Raw genomic sequence first — 25,016 nt, forward strand, 5'->3', positions numbered from 1 at the left:
GTATCAAGCATTCAGTGTGTATGCTTCCAAGCTTAAAGCTCAGAGCCATAGGACACACACTCTTCAAGCGACTTGAACAAACACACAACCTCAAAGCTGGAAGGGTATAGCATTACTTCAAAATAACAAAATCTCCACTGAAGCAGGAACAGGATCAATACAAAAGAGGACTACAATCCCCAGACAGACTTATATACAAACAATCAACGCAACACATGTCCCTTATTTCCATTTCCCAGCATCTTCAACCCCCTTAGCAACCTGCTTGGCACCATCCTCAAGCCCAGTAGTCGCACTGCCAAGCATATTCCCAACGGGCTCGCCAGTACTTCCTGTCGCGCTGGTGATGGTATCCCCAATACCGCGGCCTGCAGTGCCAGTCACTCCACCCAGCGTGCGGGTAACTCCACCGACTGTGTTTCCAAATGTGGAGGTGACGAATTTGGCTGCGCCTGTGACGCCTTTGTCTTGAGAGGATGTGTCGATCGGCATGGTGGTTTGTTTGTATGGATTGAGAGAGGAGGAGAGGTCTTGGAGAGGTATTCGGTTGGGGCTAAGACAGGGGTTGAAGTGTAATGGAGTAGATGGCTGTGATTGTAGGAATGAAATGTTGATGGGTCAAAAGATGAGGTTGTTATATGGGTGCGCCCTATGATGTCATTGTCTGAGGGCTTGTCCACCTGTGATGGCTGTGGCGGAATTGTATAGATACGAAATTAATTGTTTGTATCGTAAGCTGACATAGGTTTCAGACGATATCCTGGGAGACGGGCGATTATTCAAGGAATAATAATAGTCTATACCGTTTATAATGGGGTTCACTAAACCCGCATTGCGTTTGTCCAGTCCAGTTACCTGGCTGGGCAAACAAGGAATTGTAAAGTGTAGAAACTGTACAATCATCTCTTTAAAAGAGAATCAATTTAAGCATTCTATTTGGTACAATAACCATGCCCTACGTTGTCCTCTTTTCGGATGCTTTGGGCCAATGATCTTGATCACAGAGCACAGCGCTCACGGAGAAGTCCAAGGATAACTTCTCGGTGACAGTATCGGAATTCAAATGTTTTCCTAGTGTTGATTGATGAAAACAACCTCTTGATGGGTATAGAGCGCCACCCAGTCTCAGATGAGTACTCCTGGCTATGATGTCGCCGGTTCTAGTGAAATAACAACCGTCAGAATCAGAAAAGTGAGATTAACTCCGAGAGGAAGAACACAGACAAGAGAGACACAGAGCTCATCATGAACCAAGGAGTAGGAAATCGAACTTGCCCTTGGACCTTTCCACGCCGGAGTCTGTTGCCTGATGTATGGAAATGTCATTCGGAAGAAAGCGAGAGTGTCAACTTCTCTGTGAAGGAATATTAGATATGAGAGATATGCTTGTCTTGAGTCAAACCAGAATAGAGAGAAGACTTACACTCGCAAGTGAGCAGACTTCACTACTGCAACAGTATGTGTAGAGCTTCTTCTTTTGACAGAAGAAGAAGAGTGTTCGGGTAGGGAGCTCGGAGAAAACACCAGGTCAAAAACTGATAAGCTCAGAAGCTGGGATGTCTGCTTCCTTTTCGATGATCTGGATGTTTCCGGTCATGGTCGTCGTCTGTGTGTACCATTGCTGGAGAGTCGCTTCCTTGAACAGACTCTACGGCACCTTTAGCGTGGCTTTATCACCACCTAGGAGCACCGGGGTCTACCAATGATAGACGAAGGCGTGATTTGTGATCCAGTGACTGCGTCTTACCCAGTCGGGCAATACATTGATTGTATTGGCATGTTTACCTGCCAGAGATATGTTCATATCCGTTTATTCTGGCAATGGAATTTGATGTGAGCATTTCCCCATGGTCTATGCCTCGGTGCATTTTCCGGGCAGTGAAACATGAAATCTGTTTCATATGCACAGTGTGAATTATATATGTATCTATGATCAGAAGAGAGAGAGAGAGAGAGAGAGAGGGAGGGAAGGCAGCGAGCTTATATAGCCCCAGGAAGCGTGAGTTCTGACAAGGAAACCATGGCAAACATCCTCTGCTTGCCTAGTAATAGAGCAGTGGCGCAAGAAGATCCCAAATTGGAAGCAGTGTGACGTCTATTGTATGTATATGGTGTAAAGTCTATATGGTACAACTAACGGAGCAAAGAGGCCCCAGAATTAGAGCAGAGCAGCATACGAAGAATCAGCAATCTGCGACTCCTTCCAGCCAACACACTTCCAGCAACTCAACAAGCCAGCAGGATCATACTTCTTCTTAATGCTCACCAGCTTCTCATAGTTATCGCCCCACCATGACTCAACCCAATCGATGGTGAAAGGGTTGGCCTCATTGCTATACGCACCACCACCGGGCGTGATACCCTCAATAATAGCGGTGGTGTCCTGGATAGACTCGATTTTCTGCATGCGGGTGGAAACGGTACTGTTCCACGCCCAGGAAGCACCAGAACCCAATTCCCAGATAGCATCGCGCCAGGCGGGAGCGGCACTAGTCGAGCCTTCAGTATAGTTGTACAATACTGGTCCGACAACAGGGATGTACGGTGTTTGACCGAGTGACTGGATAGTAGTGAAGAAGCTCATGAGGTTCGAGCGACCCTCGGCAGTCTCAAAAACGGAGCGGGAGATCAGACGGCTTCCGGGGAAGCGAGTGACGCCGACTGCCACGGAGCTGGACTCAACATATTTTTCATAGAAAGAGTACCAAGAGGTGAACTCCTCGATAGTGGCGGAGCCGCCGTTTGCTCTGGCATAAGCAATCACACTTGCCAGGGAAGCTTGGGCCTGCTCGACAGAGAGCAGAGGAGAGACATTAATGAGGGTGTTACCGGTGATGTGACCACCCCATCCTTCCTGACTCCATTTGAGCGTGTTATTGACAACAATCTCCATGAATGGGAGCATGTTGGTCGAGTTGGCGGGGAATTGGATGTTGGCAGAGACGAAACGAAAAGCAGGCTCGACGAGGTGGGTGCTTTCGAGGACTACGCCGAACGTTCCACCGCCACCACCGCGGAGGGCCCAGAAGAGATCGGGGTTCTGGAACTCGTTGGCGACGCGGTAGACACCGTCTGGGGTGACGACCTTGTACTCGAGCACACGGTCAACACCAAGACCGTACACCGGACTCAAGATGGAGTGGCCGCCATTTTGAACCCAGCCACCCGAGACACCGACGGTGCCTGAGTAGCCACCCAGGATCGTGACGTTGTGCTTTTGTGCAAATTCATACGCCTCAGCGAAGTTGACGCCGGCACCGACGGTGATAGCGTTGTATCGAGTGGCGTTCTTGGAGCCGCGAGGGACGAAGCCCGGACTGTATTGCATAGATCGCAGGTTACGTGTCCACAGAGATAGCGTGTCACGTCCACTGCTGCGGGTGAGATAGTCATGGCCACTGTTTTTGATGACGAGCTGCTTGCCAGAGCAGTTGGAGAACTTGAAAGCTTCAATTACATCCCTTGGGCTCTTTACTTCGAGATAGTGAGAGGGCAGATTACCCTGACGGCAGTCGGCATCTGCGTACGCCAGGGGATCTGTGGGATCACTGCTGTCGAGGAGACACTGATCAGTGGGATCAGATGCCCACATCTCATCCTGGTTGTTCATATAACCACTGGGAGAGTTGGTTCGCAGCCATGGGTCCGAGTAGTTCGCCTGGATGACGGCGCAGGCGGCATCATCGCGAGGCAGCGGCTTGCCATTGTAGCTGGAGAAACAGGGCAACGAGAAAGGAAGGAGAGGCTGTACATGTCCTCCGACGGTTGCATTAAAGGCATTCAAAGTACATTGCTCTGCGACAGTAGAGCCTAATAAGGCCAACAAGATCACCCTGGACAAGTTGGGCACCATGGCGATCAAGAAGAATGTGAGATCACAAAATAGCAATTGTTCCGAGGAAAGAAAAACTCAATTGAAGAATTCTTCAGCTTCGGTCGAGGAGGAACTAAGAGAAACTAAGAGAAACTAAGAATCACCAAGACGGGGGCCTAATATGTACACATAGGATTAAGCTGGTTTAGGCACGGGACGACCGAGTGTCTTAGTTCTGTGATTGGCTACCAACTTATTATATCAAATGAACCCTGCGAGACTAATGCAATATAATCTCTCGGCTTGCGGGCGCAAAAGAGTCGGGATGTTCCACTTCCAAATTGGACGGGCGAATGAATGAAACAGCTTTTTACCGGTGACCTCAAGATCCAAACGGCTCCGGCGGGGGCCAAATATGTCTACTCGCCATTGGATCAACCACCTCCGCTCGTGCCATGGTCAAATGTCGATCGGCCTGTTCGTTAAACTAAAGGAGTGGTCCGGTTTCGGATTTTTTTTTTTTTAGAGTTCTTCTTCTCGCCTGAGAAGTTGAATTGCGCTAATATATACGAGGTCGAATAAAATATCATAGACCCCTTAATCTTAGCGCTGGCCTGAGTCTCGGATCGCAGAGACTAGGTCCCCTCTTTATCTTTACCACTTCGAAGATGGCGAACAAGGTGAATACATATTGGAAAAATGTCCTCATTATTGTGCCAATCATCGGGGCCGTGGTGGCGACTATCATCTACCTGTTACGCCTCTACTGCAGGCGCATGAAAGCTCTGGGGCTTCTACTGGAAGATTATCTGATGGGCACTGGTTTGATCATCTCTTATTGTGCTACAGCTTTTGTGATCGACAGTGAGTCTTTCAACCCTTCCTCTCACCAGGATACTAAATATACAAGCCGCTTTCAATGGCGTCGGCCTACACGTCGCAACACTGCCCAAACATGAACAAATGCGCATTCAATTTGTATGTACCAATTTACCTACAGTATTGCGACCCTGCGACTGGCATGGAAATTCTAATTATTCGCGCAGGGATCTTGGATGATACAGAAATTCTGGGCCCCCTCAATGGCCTTCGTCAAGATCTCGATCGTCGTTTTTATTAAACGTCTCTTTGGCTCCATTCGCGCATACACCATTATCTCCTACTGTTTGATCGGATTCATCAGCCTATGGGCCCTCGCCGCACTATTGGTCAATACCTTCCAATGCATACCGGTGCAATACTATTACGATAAAGACTTGGATGGACACTGCATGAAGGGACAGGTTCATTTCTTCCAGGCCATGGGATCAATCGCATTAGTAGAAGACGTCATCATTCTTTGTCTTCCTCTTCCTGTTTTCTGGAAGTTGAAGATCAACAAGCGACAAAAGATCGCGTTAACAATGGTCTTTTCTCTCGGTGGACTGTAAGGCACCCTCAAAAAATCACGAAATTGCTAGTCTAACAGCTGGCAGCGTCTGTATATTCAGTCTGATGCGCCTGATCGAATTTCGCAAATTCCAACTTACAGATCTTGCCTGTAAGTGCCGGTTCCAACTCCAGTTATTACTCCAGCTAATATCAATATCAAACAGCATCCAGCGCTAAAGAATCAATTTGGACCTGCCTCGAACTCGACGTGGCGATTATTTGCGGCTCCCTCCCACTCCTAAACCCACTAGTGCAGGGCCTACGCAGTAAAAGCGGCGGCTCGAAATATACCTCCCAGCCCTACACCGGATCCAGCCATCACCTACAATCAATGCGGGGGAATAAAACCGGATTTCGAGAACTTGGAAGTGATCGCGATCGCACAGTGTCAACGATATCAAAGGGTGGTAATTGTACGGCTGGGAAAAGTTGGGGGAGTTCTGATATCGAAAGTAATAGGCAGGATGGAGATGGGACGTCTGATATGGGTAGTATTGATCCGGTGATCAACCATAGGGATCCGGAATAGACCTGTCACATAATTGTATAATATATGTGAGCTAGAAATATTACCTATCTGATGAATGTGATACAACAGTCGTCTTAAGCCTACATCCCTCACCCTCATGATCTAGTTGATTCACCGAAGGCACTCGAAAATGGACAAAAAAGAAGTGAGAAAATAGAGGTCAAGTTAGGACTCAAAAAATGCATGAAATACTACACTCTTTACCAGGATATTGCATACACATTGTCTAATTATTAATAACATTATCAACAGATCTATAACCCCTATTTGTAATCGAGGTCCAAGAAAGCAGCTCAATATAGAAGCAAAAGTCTGCCAGCTGTGGTCAACGAGGAACTAAGAGAAATCAACAATCACCAAGATGGGTTGAAAAGCCAGACGTAGGGCGACTCCTGACACTATGCCTTATCGTACAGACTTGAGCAATTGCAGCAAACCCTTGAAAATATTCTGAGCGTTGAAAAGATTCTGAGTGTGGTCTGCCATTGTACACTTTGCAATAATATTGCCAATAGCTAAAGACTGAGCCACGCAGCGGTCTGAGCCCCGTGTATCTAGTGCTTGCCGCAATTGCAAGCAGCGGCGATCTGAATAGGTTGATGAGCCTAAGGTATGGGCAAAATTTTGTGATTAACCCAATTGGTCACTACTCTAGACCTGACATTTTCACCTTTATGGTCCGGAATGAGACGAAGTACCATGTTGGGGTTAATTCCCTTTGGGAGGAGTTTGAGCATGTGCACAAGTTTCCGTAATTGGAGGAAGAGTAGAAAGGGACCATAGGTTGCTACATACCTGCACATGCAGGGATTTCGAAGCCCTATATTACTGATTAGTGGCTCAATATGACTATTGCCAGTGGGTCTGCAAGGATATCCACGCGAACGCCATTGGCAGTAATTAGTTTATGCCTTGAGCTTACAGGGATCGTGGGATCGTGGGATTACCCACGGGACTGACTACCCACGGGACGGGACGGGACCACATGGCACTAGGAACAGCACCCGTCCCGCGGGACTCCCGCGATGGGACTATAACCCGTGCAAAAAAGGCTGATTAACCATCTAAAGCCAGCAATATGAATAAAATAATAGACAGCAGGTTTTTTCATGTGCACGTGAGTACTCGCTCAAATCACCTACCCACTCATTACAAGCAGGTAGGCAGGTGACCAACAAATGATAGTTAAAATACATAAAAAAAAAAGGCTAAAAATGCTTCAGGGGGTATCAATACAAGTAATCAAAAAACGAAAAGAACGTAAGACTCATTTAGAGCCGACGGACACCCTTACGACCGATGCTCCGGCGAGCTGACGACTTGCGCATAGCCTTCCGTTGGAAGGTCTTCTCTCGCTGCTTGCGGGATTTCACCTCCCACCACCAACGGGTGATCACCTCCACTGCACCCAACACTTCAGTCCGGACTTGAACAGCGGTAGCACAATTCTGTGCCAGTTCGCGGGCTACCTCACGCCGACCCTCCATCTTCTTTGCTGAGTGAGAGCGCCACGCCCGCTGGATGGCTGTAGCGGCTCGGGCGCGCTTCGACGCGGACAGCATGCGAGAGCAGATGAATACCAATGCGGCAAGTGTAGTATCGCAGTTGAGGACATGTGATGTTGTGTGCGGCGCAATAAGGCATGCTAGTAGAACAAAGTTAGTATCAACCAGAGAACCAAAGACGGCTCAAGTGTACTTACCAAATTGTGCACTGCACCCCAGTTGCTGAAGACGCGACTGCAAAGATATCGAGCTAAAAGGGAAGCTTGAATTTTTACTCTCGCTGACTCCGCCAGCAATGTATGGCTCATATTCATCCATGATGCTTCGGTAGATCTTTCCATTCGCGAAGCTTGCGGTCAGGTCGCTCACACGAAGTACTCGCAAGGCTGCAAGAATTCCTGCCCATCGCTGTAAAAGGTGTGCATGTTCATCATCAAGCAATTCTGTACCCAAGAACCAATTTTCGTCCTTGACTGCTTCGTAGCCAAGCTGAGCAACAGCCTTGTGCTTCAGGCGGGTAACTTCTTTGCGGACATCCTTCCAATCAACAAGGCCTGTCAGTACCCATTTGCCGAGAAGAGGCCAAAGCAGAGCGATCGTCTTCTCGCGGTAGCCGAGCACAATATCTGTGGCTTGAATGCTGTTAAGAACTGTGGCGGCGCTATTCTGAGAGGCCAGAGCCCCAAGGACAAAGCGGACATTGAACATCTTGACTGCATGGCTCACACAAGGGAATTTCAGATGCTGAGACAGAGGCAAATTGAGGTTGCCCTCGACCAGTGAGAAAACTTCGCCTGTAGGCAGAGATACAAAGGTTGAAGCATATGGGTCAGATTGCAGATGTTGCGGCAGGATGAGAAGAAGCTCGACAATACGAGCCAGCCGCACGCCATCTTGGAAGTCAACTGCCATGATGTTGATCTTGTAGTTGTACTCTTGCAGCGGATGCTGCTTGTGAGAAAATTGGAAGTTCAGGTGAGCAAGCAGCCTGTTGATGGCGCCGCAAGATGGAATTAGGAGACTCAGCAAAGCTCGGAAGACACCGGCGGAAGATTTGAAAGCAGAAGAAGGCTCGAAGAGTCGGCAAGGAAAATCGGCACCAAGACACTCTTTGCTTTTGTCCAACAGGGCGATAAGCATGATGCTTCGCAGAACAGCGCGGTGGTAAATCTTCGCATACCTTCCAACGCCAAAGTCATTGACGCTGGCAGTGGACTGACCAATATCGTCATTGCGAAGCAAGAATGTTTCCAAATATGATTCCACGGTTCTGATGACCATCTTGTTCGAAGACACGCTTCCTGGGCCATCATTGAGACCATCAAGCCAAGTCAAGTCATCGAAAACTTGCCGACCAACGACAGTTTCCAGGGCTGGAACCAATGCACGGAGATCATAGGATTTAAGCCATATATCCAGGAATGTTCTCTTGAGACCAAGGTTTTGATGAAGTCGTGTACCCCGAGTGAGGCTTTCCTTGGGAATCTTCAGATAACCACAAGACAAGGAGTTTTGGAGGCGTTTGTAGAGATTGATAAATGGGGCTGTATGGTAGATACTGAGCAAGCCGAGTCGAAAAGCATCTGCATCGTAGGTAGCCATGCTGGAATCAAAATGTTCGAATAGGCCATTCGCAAGCTGACTGATAACGGTCTCCTGGTACGACAGCCAATTGTCCTCGTACAAAGCCGTTTCCGCAATATTATCGACAACCAACGAGAACTGATGATTTGCTTCGCTGAGTGTAGTTTTGATGTGATCGATCGAAAGATTCTGAGACGACTCAAAGGAGCCCAGCCTATCTGGCAAAAGAGAAGCTCGGGTACTGAGAGGCACTGCAGGTCTCACTGGCCTTTTGAGAGCATTGCCAGCATTCCCTTGCATTTTACCAAGTGTCACAATCATTGGAGGCGCTTTCTTCTCCCCTCTGTGCCTGGTTGCATGGGTTTGATTGGAAGCGGAGGCTTTGCTGGCAGCGAAGGGTCGATTGGCAGTGGGGGTTTGGCTGGCTGTGGTGGCTTGCTTGGCAACGGAAGTTCGACTGACATCGGAGACTCCATTGAGGGCGGGGGTTTGATTGGCAGCGGATAGATCAGTGGAGGTTCGATTGACAGAGGTGGCTTGGCTGGCAGGGGGAAGTTGAGTGGGAGCTCGATTGACACGGGGGGCTTGCAAGGCAGCGGCATTTGTCGCCGAGCGTCGAGCGAATAGTGGCTTTGATGGGACATCATCGGACGTAACATCTTTGTCCTTGGGGAGGAGCAACTTCCCAGGAGGCAAGTTCTCTTTGCCGCCGCCGGTTCCAGGAATGTCAGGTGCTGTTGGATCTACCTGGGCAATCTTCAAGCTTTGCTGCAGTGGTGCTCGTTGACCAGACGCCGCCAAAGTCTTCCGTGCCTGGCGTTTGGTGATCTGTGGCTCGAACCTGTTGATTTCAGTTTTGTCTGATGCCTGTGACATGGAAGTCCCAGAGCGTTGTTTGGGTGGACTGAAAATACTCATGAAAACACTGGGGACAGCCCTGTCATCAGGGGGGATGTAAACTGTGTTGCGTCGAGCGTTTTCCTTCAGAGAATTTCCCGCAGTCTTCTTGTTTAGGTCCTTGTCACCAAGCAGAATCGAGGGTTTGTTCTTATTTCTGGCTTCAATAACTAAAACCTTGGGCAGCGCCAGTATCTCATGTTTGGTCTCTTGAGGAAAGCCAGGATTTGAACGGAATCGTTGAGCTGGCTGAGCAAGAAGTGACGGTTTGCGGCCTTCTGATGACTTGATCACCTCGGCAGTTCGTCGTCGCGTTTCGCGACCCGCACTTGCATCTTCATTTTCTTCGCGGATATAAAATGTTTGTCTGGTCTTATTCGCGCGTTGCGGACGCGACCCTCTCAAAACCGGTGCACGTACTTCGGTCGTGAAATCGTTTCCTTCTGTGACCTCAAAAGGGTTCTCACCCAATCGACTATCGAAAGTGTCACTTTCACCATTGTGCTCGGTGAATCCTGCAGACCCCGACTTCCATGGACGTGGGGTCACAGGTTCATTCAGGAAACTAGACATGGTGACAAGCGGTCCTTGCACGCAATAGGGCGTTTTCTTATGGGCACATCAGAGTACGTTAGTATGTAATTTCAATGTGCTTGCGAAGTATGTATGTAAACGGGGTTTGATGTTCAGAGAAGCGGTGAAGTCAATCAAGGGATCGGCTTCAACGCGGGGACGTGATGGTGGGGTTCAATGGAATGCTAATAAGCACCCATATACACTGTGCAAGTCAATCGATCGAGGATCGCGTGTCTGGAACAGTCGAATACTCCAAGATCCGTTGTTGACGTGCAGTTGTCCAGGGCAACCATCCTTATGTCAGCTGGGAGAGTGGAGTCAGATTTACACGTGACTGGATACTTATACGTGACCTCGAAGCGGTCTGGTGAAGATGGACAAAAGTTGACAGAATGAAGCAAATGAGATGCCGAGACTGGAGGGCGGTGTGAGGATATCGGGAAGAACCGGAATTGGGGTTGAGGAAGAAGCCGGGAAACCCCGGGGTGGGATGAAATGCGGTGCCAAGGCAGCAGGGCAAACCAAACAACCATCAAACAACCAGGTTGTTTGTTTGCTAGGCAAGGTAAGGTGTTAGCCCTAGCTTTGGGCTTCAACGCCCTCCCGTAGCTCTAGCCTCCCCAACATTGCCGCAACTGTTCTTCATCATCCTGCACCAGAGTCAATGATGTACATTTCTACTCTCGTTTACGTCGACCTGATGAAGTACAAGAATTGACACAAGTTTGTTCACTCCCTCGCTTTTGGATGATCTGTTGGGCTCACCCAATGACACTCGAAAATAGGCAGAAAAGAGGAATGAAAAGAGACGCCAGATATGTGCTCAAATAATACGTAAACCAATGCTCACTCACTGCGAAGATTTCGCATAGAAATATTCTAATACTTCTTAGCACGATCAACAGATCTATGTTCCCTGTTGTAGATAGCTGGTGTCTTAATTGCCTGTTGTTTCCATGTATCCTGGCGCTCTGTTTGCCGCACGATTGTATGCATCATTCCGGGACAAGGTGTGAGGGACTTCGCACTTTCAACCCAATCTCTTAAGCTTTACAACTAGTATATCATATCTGGTCCATGAAATCAAACACTAAGAGTTAGATCAACGAAGCTTGAAATTGAATTTAAACATTGATATTCCCGATCTGCTCGACAAGTCCAGGACAGCTTTGACAATAGATTGCAACCCAATTCTGTGACATGATATGACTCAATTATGAATATCAGATCCACCTGTGTATCATAAATTAGTCACACAGACTCCACAATACTGTCTACTATCAATCCAGAACTTCCATGGCCATAAGCAGAATTCAATTATGGGCCTTTGACCTAATTAGCTGCATCCGCAACAAGATCCAATTATTATGACCATAGTCAAATTTGAACTCAATTTATTGGATGTAAGGTTATTGTTGTACATTAACGGTGGCATGTTTGTATCATCTAAAACGTGATGTCGTGTCCAGTCAGCTCCAAAGATACTAAAAGAGGGTTTCCAATGGCAACAAACAGTGCCCCAAAGAGAGGAACAAAATAACATAGAACTTGGTTTATATTGATACGTAAATAGCCACTTACCTTCTAAATTGATTAAAAGTGGGGGAAGAATATATGTGATTGAAGAAGAAAAAGACATAAGAAAGGATCTTGTCATACGTTGCCTCCAGTCAAGACTTAAAACACACCAGTCTATTTCGGAAACCAGACTAGAAACAAGAAACTGTCGGTTCCTCAGAAATCAACCATTTGCGCGAGAACAACTCAAACATCTATGCTGGTGGGGTGTCTAATCGAGACATCTGATCCTAGACATGGATACCTCGTGTTTTCTTATCGCTTTGAAGTGAGACATGGTAAATCCAGACCTCCTAAAATAGATGGCAAGTAATTATTCATGTGCAGAGTTGCCGTGTTCTTTCTATCACACTAATTTACAGGTACAATTGCGCATATTCCGGATCATCCCATGCCCAGTGCTAAAACAATCTTGGTCTTACCGAATCGGGTCTCACCGGACCTTCTTGGAACGTATCTCGTCAAGAAAGGTCACATCGTATCGAGGAGCATTAGAGGTAGACCGATTTGATACTTTGAGACCTTTAATATAATTTAGAGTCGGTTTCAGCGATCTCGGATAGCGCGGCGTAGATTGCAAAGTATGAACCTATGGGATCCGGGATCCGGATAGCGAAGGCATTATGGTAAACATGATTCCGGTAATAGTCTACCGGGATACACTAGAGAGTTAGAAGAAGCCATATTACGCACTCTTGTTCCACAGCAGGTATCACCTGTGAGAATTGGCTTCTTGTGGCGTAGTAGGTATATGTACATCAGGATCCGCTCTGAGCTGACTCTTCTGTCTATTTATTTTGTACTTGCGCTAAGTCTTATTCAGGGTAGAGGAAGAGATTTTCTTACTCAATATCATCATGGAATTGACAAAATTCTCCATAAAGAGGAACTTAATCATCCTCTTTCGACTATTAAGTCTTGCATCGCGGGCCTCTAGTAAGGCAGTGTTTGCTCATTTTATGGTAAGTACGTCTCCTCTTGATAAAATCATCTTAATCAACAAATATTCCTCCTAGATGGCAAACACTGGCATATATGGGCCCTCGGATTGGAGGCAAGACATGTCCCTGGCCAAGGAGGCTCACATCGATGCGTTTGCACTCAACATGGCGTATGGTGTGAAGACAAACGAGCAGTCTGTTTCCAATGCCTTCGCCATGGCAGAGAACCTTGGTTTCCATCTATTTTTCTCTTTCGACTACGCCGGCAATGGAGCTTGGCCAAAGGAACAGGTCATCGACATGCTGCAGAAATACGCCCCGAGTTCCGCCTATTTTCACCACGATAAAAAGCCTTTTGTCTCTACGTTCGAAGGAACCAAAAACGCTGATGACTGGATTACCATCAAACAAAAGACGGGCTGTTTCTTTGTCCCCGACTGGTCGTCCGTGGCAGCCACCTCTGCCCTTGAGCTTGCTGGGGGTGTTGTTGACGGCTTGTTCTCGTGGGCTGCATGGCCAACAGACTCTCGTCGGATGACTACCTACGTGGATGCAGCGTTTCTCGGCAGTCTCGGAAATGCTGGCAAGCCATACATGATGCCAGCCTCCCCGTGGTTCTATACTAACATGCCTGGCTACGACAAGAACTTCGCATGTCACGGAGACGATTTGTGGTATGACCGATGGGTGGAGGTTGGTTTCCTCAATCCCGAGTGGGTCGAGATAATTTCCTGGAATGACTATGGCGAGTCACATTACATCGGACCTCTCAACGAAAAAGGCTATGGAGTGTTTGCCGCCGGAAAAGCACCATACAACTATGCCAGAGGGATGCCACACGATGGCTGGAGACTGCAGCTTCCATACGTTATTGATTTGTACAAAAAGGGAACCGCTTCTGTGGCAGAAGAAAGCCTAGTCGTGTGGTATCGGACACAACCTCGGATCTCTTGCGGCGGAGGAAATACCACAGGTTTTACGGCTCAACTCCAAGTTGAAGAAGATGCTGATACTTGGATTGCGGACAAGGTATTCTTCTCAGCACTTCTTGCTTCGAACGCCTCAGTGAAGGTGAGTATTGGTGGCGTAGAGAAAGACGCAAATTGGGAATTCGAACCGGATGGCGGTGTTGGCGTTTATCACGGCAGCTTTTATTATGATGCTAAGCACCTTGGGGAAACAGAGGTCACCATTGTGCGCAGTGGCAAGGAGACTGTATCCGTCAAAGGCCGCGCTCTCACCAAGGATTGCACTGGCGACCTCGCCAATTTGAATGCATGGGTTGGAAGCGCAACGTCAGGAAAAACCATAGCCTCTGTTTCGCCAGAGTTCTCAGTATCCGAGCAGACCTGCATTGAGGGAGCTGGATCCTCAAACTTCACAGAGCTGTGTGAATTCACCTGCAAATATGGCTATTGCCCCCTTGCCACATGCTACTGCACTGCCATGGGTGCTCCGAAGGAGAAACCGAAAGCCACCAAGGACAAAGGTTACCCGAAGAATGGAGATGACAGCTACGAAGGACTGTGCTCTTTTGCATGCTATTATGGATTTTGCCCGAAGAAAGTTTGCTTGGAAACCAAGGCCTCGACTACAACAAGTCATCCGGCTCCCACACATACCGATACCAACAACGGACTACAACGAACTATTCCTTCCTTTGGCTCACTGTTTGGGCTATATCTTCTTATTCTCTTTTTTATGGGTCTTACTTTTTACCTAGGGGAGTGATCATCTTCAGCGTTATGAATTGTATGATGGGCTATAATGTAATCTTAGAGCCGACAATATGTCTGATTAAAAGAGACAGTATACAATGCAGAGAATAATTAACTGCTCATTGGTAGCTCTGTAGGAAAGGACGGGGTATAAATAGGGACATGAGATTGTACTACGTTCTCGAAAGATCCATGATACCTGAAGGCCATTCATCCCCCGATGCCTTCTAAATTTAGCAAGCATAATTCCCCGACCTACATTTTGCTACTATATAAACCCCAGCCCACTCTTCAGTAGATCTCAGAATTAACTATGACTTTTGACTCTTTCCCACGTCTTCTCCGCAGTCATCCTGACCTCCAGGAAAATACCCTGCTAACCCACCAAAGGCTAACAAAGAAGTTGTTTTTTTAACACAAGTCTGTTAAAGAACCAGTATCCGTCTATATTTATACGGTCTATCATTCAACAGAAACATCGAAGTATCTACACTTCCACCCAACCCGAAACCAAATCGGCCTTAGCGGCATGAACCTCTTCCATCAGATGCGCCACCAAGCGATCATGCGCAGGTCCCGGAAGCCCAACCAACGGGACCTGGGTATCAGCCGCAAAACCCAAACTCCCATTTGGCTGCATATTGGGCGTTTCCCGAATACGAAGGGAAAGCGTCCCGACCAAGCGCTGCATATGCCGCAACTCACCCAATGTGACTTGCGCTTGGATCGTCCATCCCAGCACCTGGTCATCGACTGAATGATCGCCGATCGTTACGGGTTGGTGGACGACCTTCTCAGGTGACACGAAATCGCTTTCGGGTGCGTTGTTCCCGAGCTCACTTGGGCTGCTCAAGAAGCATGTGCGGATCATTGCACGGTACCAAGAGATTAGACGTGAACATATGATTGCCAGTAAAAGCTGGTTTTGTGGACGGAGAGAACATCCGCATTGCAGCATACTGCAGACTGCCATTCCTGCATCTTTGTTGCATTTAAGGACTGAGCCGGACATGCGCGAGGGCTTCGGCACGTCTTGGCCATTGCTTCCGTTTTGGCGGGATAGACAGTTGGTCTGGGGGATATGGAGAGAGCGGAGGGATTGCGTTGCAGTAATAATGCAGAGAGCTCGGTTTTGACTTAGACATAAATCCGGAGTAGTCGGGTTTGTGGGTATTGCCAAGGGTGACAGTCCTGGTTCTGTCACTTCGAATGGTGGAATTGAGAGGTTTTGGGGCATTGTCGGGGTGAGATGGTCGGGAAGCATGAAGCAATCTAGACCCGGCTCATGATAGTCGTTATTGCCGACGAACTCCGATTGTCTTGGGTCGCAAACAGTATCAATTGGAGCTGACGTGGGAAACGATGGATCCAGGTATAGATCGCGATTGAGATTGACATTTAGATCGAGGCTTTGGTCTGACAGGCAGTCTGTATACAAACTGTCACTGGCAGGTATCTCCACAGATGGATAAAGTATGTCTTCGGGGGCTTGACATTGCGCTAGTATGGGATCCCAGTCGTTATATTCAGGAGGAGTGGGGAAAGACGTAGGGTCCCTGTGGAAGTACAGATCTTTGTTTGAACCTAGAACCTCCATTGTGCTGCAGCCTAGATGTTACGACCAGACCCGGTAGAACAGCCTCGAGCCTTGTACCAAGAAGGAAAGGAATATAATCAGAGACTAGATTGTTGGTTGATCTGATGGGAGGAGGGCAATTGGCAAACACGAACGACATTGAAGGAAGGCAAGGCCAAATAAGTCGGAGGGTGGGGGTTGGACGGATTCCGAGGAGTTTCATGCAGGTCACCTTACGCTAATGCATTCAACGTGCTTCCCTTGTTCTTCTACGGTCGGTTTCCGTGCTTATGTAGGGCCGGGATAACCCATTCTCAACCATGGAACTTACCGGTCCGCTTTCCATAGTTCGCTCGATCTGGACTAGAGCCTCAATCGTTGAACCTGAGGCAGAGAAGGGTCAAACAATGTCAAATCAGCATTGTTGGAACTTATTCAGTCATGATCTAAACAGTGTCATCCCACCGATTGAAGATGTTGTCTTGTCAGGCGTTTTATGATTGCGGTAGAATGCCGTTTCTGTTGATCCACGGGTAGACCCGCCAATTTCGATACAGCATTACACATCTCTTTGTCTAACTATATCTGATGCTTACGAATCTGAAGTCTATTAGAGTACTCGAGGCTTTTTGTATCTACTTTTTTTTTTGATCTCGCCTAGAAGACTCCCAATAGGATCATAATTTTCCCAGTCGGCGCTAACCGAGGGTGGAGTGGAGTGTCTCCATGGAGTATCTCCAAGGAGTTAGTGCTTATTTGAGACTTGACATGCAGAGGGGTGAGGCTTCGGAGATACAGCATGGAATTTCGGGGTTTCGATACGAGGTTCATTTATACTGCGTGACTTTCCTTTTTTTTTTTTTTTTTTTTTTTTTTTTCTTCTTTTCTTCTGGAATCAACCCAGAAGCAATACATAATGGATGCCTAGAACCTCTTCAAAATAGTCCAATCGCTTCTTGGAATCGGCTGTCTCGGTCCATTGCTGACGTTGAAGAGTGGATGAATCACGAAAAAGCAAATCAGAATCATTCAATAAGTATGATGACTGAGCTTGTCCCTTTCATAAATGCAAAACTAACGTGGATTTAGCATATAATCAATCAGTACCCACTTAGGCGGAAAACATGAGCGGTCATCGTATTCGGCCTTCACTATCATCAAGACCAGCACCGCCAAGCCCGAAGCTCAAAGATTCCTGCGATCGATGCTCTACCTCTAAAGTGCGCTGCACAAAAGGAAAGCCTTCCTGTGCGCGTTGCGATAAGCTAGGGTACATATGCTTCTACAGCCCAGCACGACGAGTCGGCCGACCATATAGACCAAAAGAGTCAACCCCAGAAGCAAAAACGACCAAAGAACCAAAGAACCAATCGAACGCTCCAACGGCTTGTTTCATAGACGAAAGTGTTAAACACTACCCCCACCTCAACACGTTTTCCACACCAGTCGACCTAAATTCAGACAGCTCACCTTCAATCAGCCCAATCAACCAATTCGATACGACCAACACCTCATGGCTGGCTCTGAATTCCCCAAACACCCATGATAGTTCTGATCCAGACTGTGTATTGATCGCCCTGGACCTTATCTCATTGCTAGAGGTCCCCGCCACACAACTCAGGAACTCAAACCCAATAGATGACATTCTCCTCGGCGCAACGGCACAAGCTATAGGAGCAACAATCGATCGCCTATGCAAAATTCTAGCCTGTTCATGCTCCGAGCGGGCTGAGGTCGGAATGCTTGTTTCTGCTATATGTATGAGCATCATTGATATTCATACTGTATCAATTGCCATACTAAGGAGGGACTACCCCCATGGCATGGCACAAGGTTCAATAACGCCTTGGGATAGCCCCAACATTGGGCCTCAGTTTGAAACTGGGGCTTGTTTGGTGATGGGGGAACTTTCTGAGATCGCCAAGGTGATATTGCAATTCATTGAGGGTTATAACTATGGGAATGGGATAAATGGCTTCAGGAATGGCTCGGAGCTACCACTTGGCATTCTTCCCTCACTAGCTATTTCCTTGCGAGGGCGGTTGCAGCAGATCATAATCAATGCGAGTTGGTCCACGGGTGGCCTAGGCAGGTAAAAGTGGGCACGGTTTGAACGGAAGGTCTATAAAGATTCTATCTATAAGACATGGCAATCTATTTACATATACCATTTCTTCTCTTGTCCGACTAAAGTGAACTCGATAGTCCCCTCTTCATGGAGCTTCAATAAAACGTGCGTTACGGACGGCCCAGCCAACGCGTCCATCCCTGGCCCGTAGATACTGGCTGTGACCTCTCGCGTCGTCAACATGGGCATGCCATTGCCCTCAGAGAAAGCAGAAAGAACTCTCTTCTCTCTCATCTCCCAATGTCTGGTGTAAGTCATAAGGCTTGCTGATAGGTCTTCAATCTTAGCGCCGTGTCCAGGATACCCAATTTGGAGACCCCCAATACGCATGTCATGCGTCATAATCCGTAGACTTTCCATGTATGTTCTTAAGTCTTCCAGAGCCACACTGGTTCCATGCCCAAGGATATTGTCACCTGTGAACATGGCTCCGTTCTCTTCCATAACAAAACACATGTGATCTGTGCTATGCCCAGGAGTGAACAAAGCTTGTAGTGTGGCTCCTTCAGTAATGAACGTCTGTCCGTCTTTGATTGGGTTCTGGCCCCGATCGGGATTTGCCTTGTAGACAGCCATAGTAAGATCAGGGTACTGAGCGAGTAACGCCGGAACACCGCCAACATGATCGGAATGCCAGTGCGTCAGCAGTACATAGGATATCTTCAGCTGGTTTTTATCGAGGTATTCAACCAGAGTTTTGAGCCAGATTGGACAGCCCTGTCAATTCAGGTTAGCTTAACTTTCCTATCAATGCAAACAGATTGGCTGTCAAAATAACGAACCTCGCCCGTGTCTACTAAGATTCTGCTCTGGCCGTTTCCAACCAGATATGTGTTGGTTCCTTGTAGTTGCATGTCACCCGGGTTCCCACCCATGATTCGCACAACCTCTGGGCTGAGCTGCGTAACCGCCGGGAGACATGGGAGCCCGGCGTTTCTAGCAGCTAGATAGTCGCTCCAGTCTGACTGGGTGCTTTTGTTTGACATATTGGGGCTGGACCTTGGCGTATAGTCCTGAAACATTGGATGTGTTAATTAGATATAGGGGGAGTAGTCCGACTTGGAGACTCATTACCTCAGCTTATTTTCTCCGGACTATTTCACAATTCTCCGAGTACACTAGACAGATCATGTGTACGATTTCGGATCTATTCTGTACCACACTCCAAGGTTCGGATAGAATGATAGGAGAGGCTAACGCACACCGGTGGTTGTTAATGTGCTGACCAATAGGAGCAACGGCTTTGGCGAGCGGGGTTGTTCTCTATGCACAGTAATACAAAGTTGATGATTTCTGCCTAGAAATATACTCTGGGATGTTGGTTTCAGCTAAAAAATGGAATTTCCCAATGCTAAGATACACCAGACCCTAACTATAGTAAAGCGAAAAAAGACAAATAACAAAAGAACATGATCGCCTTCTAGAATAATGCAGATCTCCTACTTATGCTTGCATAATCTGACTAATTATAATGTGCATTAAGCAACAGTTTGCATACGGCAAGCGAGCCCTATCCGCATTGTTTACAACTTATAGATGTAAGGACTAGATCGAGTTGACTACACATATGATATATTCTCCTTCATCTCCCACATCAAACCCTTACTTGTGGTGAAATCACCAGGAACAGGCAGGTGGGTCTGGCCTAAATTAGCCTCTCGTGACCGCGACCTCCTTTCCCCGGACATGATCCAACGTGGCCCTAGTCATTGCTTACACAGTTCTCGGGATCTTGTGTGCCAGGAGTCTCTTCTACGGCATGGCCCTGTTATAAGCGCCTGCCTTACCGTCTCACATTACCGTTTCGCTTTCTCCGTTCTCCTTTCCCCCCACGGCATGATCCCGCATCATGGAATCACTCGTTTATGAGAACTCGCCCTTGGCCGAATACCTCGAAGGTTCGTCATATCAACCCGAATTATGGAATGCAAACGAACTGACACCTGCGCCAGGGGAGGGTGGACACCAAGAGAGTTGGCCGGTGGAGGAGAACCAAAGCGACGATGATCATACCAGTGCCTTCGACTTTGCCCCCCGAGGGGCTTCCAAATTCCAGACCCGCGTTCGCAACAAGCTACCAAAGCCTCTCGATCTCAGAGGTACACCGCAAGGCGAGTTCGCCGGTAAACTCTACGATGCTTGCTCGGTACGTCCATTTCCAGCTTGCGGTGATTTCGTCGTGCTCACAGATCCCTCATTTCTAGTCTGCCTTGAACGTCCGGCTACCGCGCAGCGACAATGAACGATTTTTGGAACAATTCGGCTACGTGATTGTCGCATCGCAACTGCTGAACGAGCATAGCGCCCCTTCCTATACCTCCGCCTCCGATGTCCTCTCAGCAACACAACCAACAGCCCTCCCTTCATTATCTACGACGTTTGGAATTCAAGGCGCGATTGTCACAGCCTGCACATCTTTCTCTATTGCTTGGTTATTACATTGGAGTCGTTCAAGGACAGGGTCAGGGCTCAATCCTAAAAAGGTTGGAGTGCTCCTGATTCTTGTTCCAGTTCTTGGTGTTTTGTTCTACGCCTTCGCGAAACGGCAATGGTTGAAATACCTCCGGCATCAGGCTGTGGACGCAGCTGGCACATTTATTGGAAATGCCCAGGGCTTTGATTCTGCAGCCTCAGCTTCTGTGGTTTTTATACAGGAGGTTGAGCTCGTTTCCCGGGGTTATCGCATGTAAGGCTACCGAATCCATGTGGACGATCACAGAAAACTGACCAAATCCATAGAAGCACACCCCTCCCTCCTATCAGCCGACTCGAAGATCAAATACAAACGCGCCGATGCTTGAGACTGCGCAGAACAGTTTCAGAGTGCTTCTACTCTATGCTCGAGCGATACGTGCGATCCGAAAACACATTGCGCCCACTTACTGACGAGGCCAACCTCGCCAAATATTACGATATTTATGACATTGGATTGGAGGAACTTGCGGCTATTGAGTCGTCCCTATCGCAGCGAGCAAACGATGATCAATACTCGCTGCGTGCCCTCCGGGATCTATTTGGAAAGCTCTACAGTGTGCGGAAGAGCGTCCTATGCTGCTTGTTGGCCCTCAGTGCCGACGGTGGAGGCTCCGACATTGGGAGATGGAGTTCAGCTGTCGAAGAGATGCGTGAACTTGCCGCAGTGACCGGAGACAGCATGTTGAAGATGACTGCTATCCTCAACGAGGAAGATCGTGAGTATCAAACTTCAACATCGACTTGAAACTAGCTAACCTTTCCAGGTGACAACATCCCTCCATCTCCGTTGCCTTCTGCTTCCGTGTCGCCAAGCAAGGATTATTTGCGGGCCCAAATTCGACGATTCAGTTCCTTGTCTCAAGGGGTCCGTGCCTTGCATGCCAAAATGCACATTGTCAGCGAGGAGTCACACGCCAGTCTAGAGCGACCTGACTCTGCTGACTATGAGGCTGCCCTCCTTACACAATACGACTCAGTTGGCGGTGACTTGAGAGCCCTCCTTCAAGAGTGGGAAGCTGGCAAGGCCGCACTGGTCAACCAAGACCGACTTAGTGTGGATCGCTCACGGCCACCAAGTACGTTGCTGATGCCCATGTCTCCCACGCCCAGCCTGGGAGGCTCCACGGCGGTTGAGGGCAGCCCGACCGATGCTCTCAAAGCCTTGAATGGCGAGGGCCGGCCGGATCTGACCCAAACCTACGACGATGAGGAGATTTTCGAAGCTGTTGTCCTTCCCGCATCTAGAAACAAGCGAGTATCCTTGACCCGAGATGAGCGTCTTGCACGCGTACGCGAAGATCGTGCCAGACAGGCGACTGCTCGTGAAAAGGTTGATGCAAATACTAATATGCTCAAGGAGCTGGAAATGGTGATTAAGCAACGACCTGGGAATCACTCTTCCAAAAGGGTGACCAGCATTTAAACAAGCTGCGACCTCTTTCGCTTGCTCGGCACCTTTGACAAGACCTACTTTCTTTTCACCCATTCGACAGGTTTGACCTCAACCAGCGCTAGCAGCTGGAAGTCACAAATTGATACCCACAACATTTATAGACAGGACCGGCGACAGCGGTGTTTTATTGGGTTTGCTTTGTTTTTAGCTCTTTACTTGGCCTTCTTTTTCTTTTGTGTGATTACTAGCTATTATTCTGTCTGTACAGTGATTTCTGGCGGAGTTTTTGTCTTGGGGTGTCAGATTGACAGCCACCAGATGACTATTTGTATATAACCGCCGGTACTTGTGTAAACAATTTTATCAATTCTTGACTACACATGGTGAACTAAGTAGAAATGTAGGGTTGCCCCTATAGCCCCGGAGGGATGTATAAAATGGAGGCCTTGTCGCCTGAGGTATCAAACTTTACCCAAAAGGGACATATCGCCAAACGCGACTAACCGCGTTCTTCCCCACCCTCGAACGCGATCCTTATATTAGACCGCTGCCTCTTTCACCTTCACCCAAATACATACCCTTCCACTGTCTTTGCCCCATTCCCTCTGCCACCTCTTTCACGTTCATAAATACCCTCACGTTTTCCTTTTACGACCCATAAAACACACAAAACCGACAAGAGTAAGTCCGCCACCGCCAAAATCAATAGATTCTTTTGTGCGAAAAACAAATCAATTGACCTTCTCTAGTGTTGGAAGCTCGTTTGGAACAGGCCAGCCTTCTGAAGCGCGTATGTGACACGCAATTTCCAATTCCCCGACGCACAAAATACTGACTGTTGTGGCCAGGTCGTCGACGCCATCAAGGACCTCGTCCAGGACTGCAACTTCGACTGCAATGACTCCGGCATCGCCCTCCAGGCCATGGACAACTCCCACGTTGCTCTGGTCTCCATGCTTCTCCGCGCTGAGGGTTTCTCCCCCTACCGCTGCGACCGTAACATCGCCCTCGGCATCAACCTGCTCTCTTTGACCAAGGTCCTCCGCGCCGCCCAGAACGAAGACATTCTGACCCTCAAGGCTGAGGACTCACCCGATGCCGTCAACCTGATGTTCGAAAGCGCAGAGACCGACCGTCTCAGCGAGTATGATATTAAGCTTATGGACATTGACCAGGAGCACCTGGCCATCCCCGAGACCGAGTACGCTGCTACTGTTGAGATGCCTTCTGCCGAGTTCCAGCGCATTTGCCGAGACCTCAACGCACTGTCTGAGTCAGGTACGTTATATGCAATTCTGAGAAACAGCCAAGCCAGGCTCGCAGAGAAGAGACCGCCGTGCTAAACCCCTCGCAGTCGTGATCGAGGCCAGCAAGGAGGGAGTCAAGTTCTCCTGCCAGGGTGACATCGGTAACGGATCCGTTACCATCCGCCAGCACACCAACGTCGACAAGCCCGACCAGAACGTCGCCATCTCCCTCTCCGAACCCGTCGCCCTGACCTTCTCCCTCAAGTACCTCGTCAACTTCTGCAAGGCCTCCAACCTGTCCTCGTCTGTGATCCTGCACCTCTCCCAGGAAGTGCCGCTCCTTGTCGAGTACGGTCTCGGCAGTGGCCACCTGCGGTTCTATCTGGCTCCCAAGGTAAGTTACTTGAGTCACATAATGGGAATTGAGCTGACGTGTCCACGCAGATCGGTGACGAAGAGTAAACAAACCATTTGTGGTTCATGGGGGGATACGGGATATGCTAAAATGAAACTCTATGATAATGGAGAGAATGGAGGGAGGGTATTTCTTTCACTGCATCCCAGACAATGGAGGGGATACCAAGATTTTCACGATAATTCACAATTCAGCGGTCGAGGTTTCGACATCGCAACTTTCCAAAAAAAAAAAAAAAAAAGTCAATTCTTTTCCGCATTCGAGGCAGTTAAAAGCGTACAAGGAATACGACACAGATTATAGGTGTTACACAGTAACTGTACAGACATAGAATGGATTTCACTAGTATCTAACTCCAATGACTCAAATCCGACCAACCCACCAGCAACCAAACCCGAGCGTCCAAGGGAAACCCCTAAAGACCTCAAGGGAGATGGCCAACCTCCACAAATTAGCAAGGTCAAAAAAAAATATTTCTTTCCAGCACTCCCCAACACAGGAAAGGAAAGGGGAGCAGGGTGTGCAAAACTGACCTGAAAAAAAAAGTGAAGCGCCATCCCCACCAGAATGATCGGAATCGAATGATACCATCCACTCCCCCTCCCAGAGGAAGGAAGAAGCAGAGCAAGTATGCTGCGTATTGCACTAAAGTGTCATCACACACAATCTCCGCACCGACTCTCCCATGGGGCTCAAGAAAACGCAAGACCGGAGCCCTGGTTCTCTCTCCCCCCGATGTTTCTGATGCCAAGTGCAGGTGTGGAAGAGTGATCTAGGATCACACCAGGCCCTCGCGGGCAGGACCGGCGCCGCCGCGCAATGAAGAACGACGGCGCGGGTTTTGGGTTTGAAGATTCCTCCGAATTTCTCATTTGCAAGGGTTCTCGTTGGACTCCTGGGCTTGACCCAGGATTCCGTTGAGGACGGGCGTGAGCCCGTCGTGTGTAGCAAAGAAACGCAGCATTGGTGGGGATGGCGCCTGAGGAGAGGAAGTTTTGGGCGCTGGGATTTTATTTATAGTGGGCAATTGGTGGGTGGGGGGTTTACCGCTTTCTGTTTTGGGGTGTGTTTGGCTTGTTTGGTTTGGGTTTTCATTGGTTGAGTTGCGGAGGTATATTGCTCGTTTTGTTTCTTTTTCTGTTGCTTTGTATTGCTGGTTTTTGATAGGCTTGTAATATCCTGTCATGTTGAGATTATAGACTTGTCTTC

The 25,016-nt window shown here is 48.3% G+C and overlaps 9 protein-coding genes across 9 annotated transcripts; 3 read left to right on the forward strand and 6 right to left on the reverse strand.

Annotated features, from left to right (window-relative positions):
• Window positions 1-222: 222 nt before the first annotated feature.
• N7508_004112 (uncharacterized protein) lies at window positions 223-492 on the reverse strand (the record flags this gene model as incomplete). Its single annotated transcript, XM_058462178.1, has 1 exon — window positions 223-492. The coding sequence occupies one exon, from the start codon at window positions 490-492 to the stop codon at window positions 223-225; it is 270 nt and encodes an 89-aa protein (XP_058320803.1).
• Window positions 493-2,158: 1,666 nt separating this feature from the next.
• Window positions 2,159-3,853, reverse strand: N7508_004113 (putative isoamyl alcohol oxidase; the record flags this gene model as incomplete). The annotated part of the gene is made up of 1 exon (XM_058462179.1): window positions 2,159-3,853. One exon carries the CDS (start codon window positions 3,851-3,853, stop codon window positions 2,159-2,161), a length of 1,695 nt encoding a protein of 564 aa, XP_058320804.1.
• Window positions 3,854-4,482: 629 nt separating this feature from the next.
• N7508_004114 (uncharacterized protein) lies at window positions 4,483-5,774 on the forward strand (the record flags this gene model as incomplete). Its single annotated transcript, XM_058462180.1, has 5 exons — window positions 4,483-4,678; window positions 4,725-4,792; window positions 4,861-5,240; window positions 5,290-5,354; window positions 5,410-5,774. 5 exons carry the CDS (start codon window positions 4,483-4,485, stop codon window positions 5,772-5,774), a joined length of 1,074 nt encoding a protein of 357 aa, XP_058320805.1.
• A 1,271-nt stretch (window positions 5,775-7,045) lies between these two features.
• On the reverse strand, window positions 7,046-10,333 carry sha1 (putative calmodulin-binding protein Sha1; the record flags this gene model as incomplete). The annotated part of the gene is made up of 2 exons (XM_058462181.1): window positions 7,046-7,419; window positions 7,477-10,333. The coding sequence occupies 2 exons, from the start codon at window positions 10,331-10,333 to the stop codon at window positions 7,046-7,048; spliced, it is 3,231 nt and encodes a 1,076-aa protein (XP_058320806.1).
• A 2,438-nt stretch (window positions 10,334-12,771) lies between these two features.
• Window positions 12,772-14,586, forward strand: N7508_004116 (glycoside hydrolase family 71 protein; the record flags this gene model as incomplete). The annotated part of the gene is made up of 2 exons (XM_058462182.1): window positions 12,772-12,876; window positions 12,931-14,586. The coding sequence occupies 2 exons, from the start codon at window positions 12,772-12,774 to the stop codon at window positions 14,584-14,586; spliced, it is 1,761 nt and encodes a 586-aa protein (XP_058320807.1).
• A 474-nt stretch (window positions 14,587-15,060) lies between these two features.
• On the reverse strand, window positions 15,061-16,170 carry N7508_004117 (uncharacterized protein; the record flags this gene model as incomplete). Its single annotated transcript, XM_058462183.1, has 1 exon — window positions 15,061-16,170. The coding sequence occupies one exon, from the start codon at window positions 16,168-16,170 to the stop codon at window positions 15,061-15,063; it is 1,110 nt and encodes a 369-aa protein (XP_058320808.1).
• Window positions 16,171-18,307: 2,137 nt separating this feature from the next.
• Window positions 18,308-19,263, reverse strand: N7508_004118 (uncharacterized protein; the record flags this gene model as incomplete). The annotated part of the gene is made up of 2 exons (XM_058462184.1): window positions 18,308-18,994; window positions 19,060-19,263. The coding sequence occupies 2 exons, from the start codon at window positions 19,261-19,263 to the stop codon at window positions 18,308-18,310; spliced, it is 891 nt and encodes a 296-aa protein (XP_058320809.1).
• An 863-nt stretch (window positions 19,264-20,126) lies between these two features.
• On the forward strand, window positions 20,127-23,854 carry N7508_004119 (uncharacterized protein; the record flags this gene model as incomplete). The annotated part of the gene is made up of 9 exons (XM_058462185.1): window positions 20,127-20,175; window positions 20,230-20,423; window positions 20,482-20,963; window positions 21,017-21,468; window positions 21,517-22,040; window positions 22,918-22,935; window positions 22,994-23,423; window positions 23,500-23,786; window positions 23,837-23,854. 9 exons carry the CDS (start codon window positions 20,127-20,129, stop codon window positions 23,852-23,854), a joined length of 2,454 nt encoding a protein of 817 aa, XP_058320810.1.
• An 821-nt stretch (window positions 23,855-24,675) lies between these two features.
• On the reverse strand, window positions 24,676-24,993 carry N7508_004120 (uncharacterized protein; the record flags this gene model as incomplete). Its single annotated transcript, XM_058462186.1, has 2 exons — window positions 24,676-24,809; window positions 24,855-24,993. The coding sequence occupies 2 exons, from the start codon at window positions 24,991-24,993 to the stop codon at window positions 24,676-24,678; spliced, it is 273 nt and encodes a 90-aa protein (XP_058320811.1).
• Window positions 24,994-25,016: the final 23 nt, after the last annotated feature.

Source organism: Penicillium antarcticum (genome assembly GCF_028974205.1).
Source record: "Penicillium antarcticum strain IBT 31339 chromosome Unknown utg000004l_segment0_segment0, whole genome shotgun sequence".
Taxonomy (NCBI): domain Eukaryota; kingdom Fungi; phylum Ascomycota; class Eurotiomycetes; order Eurotiales; family Aspergillaceae; genus Penicillium; species Penicillium antarcticum.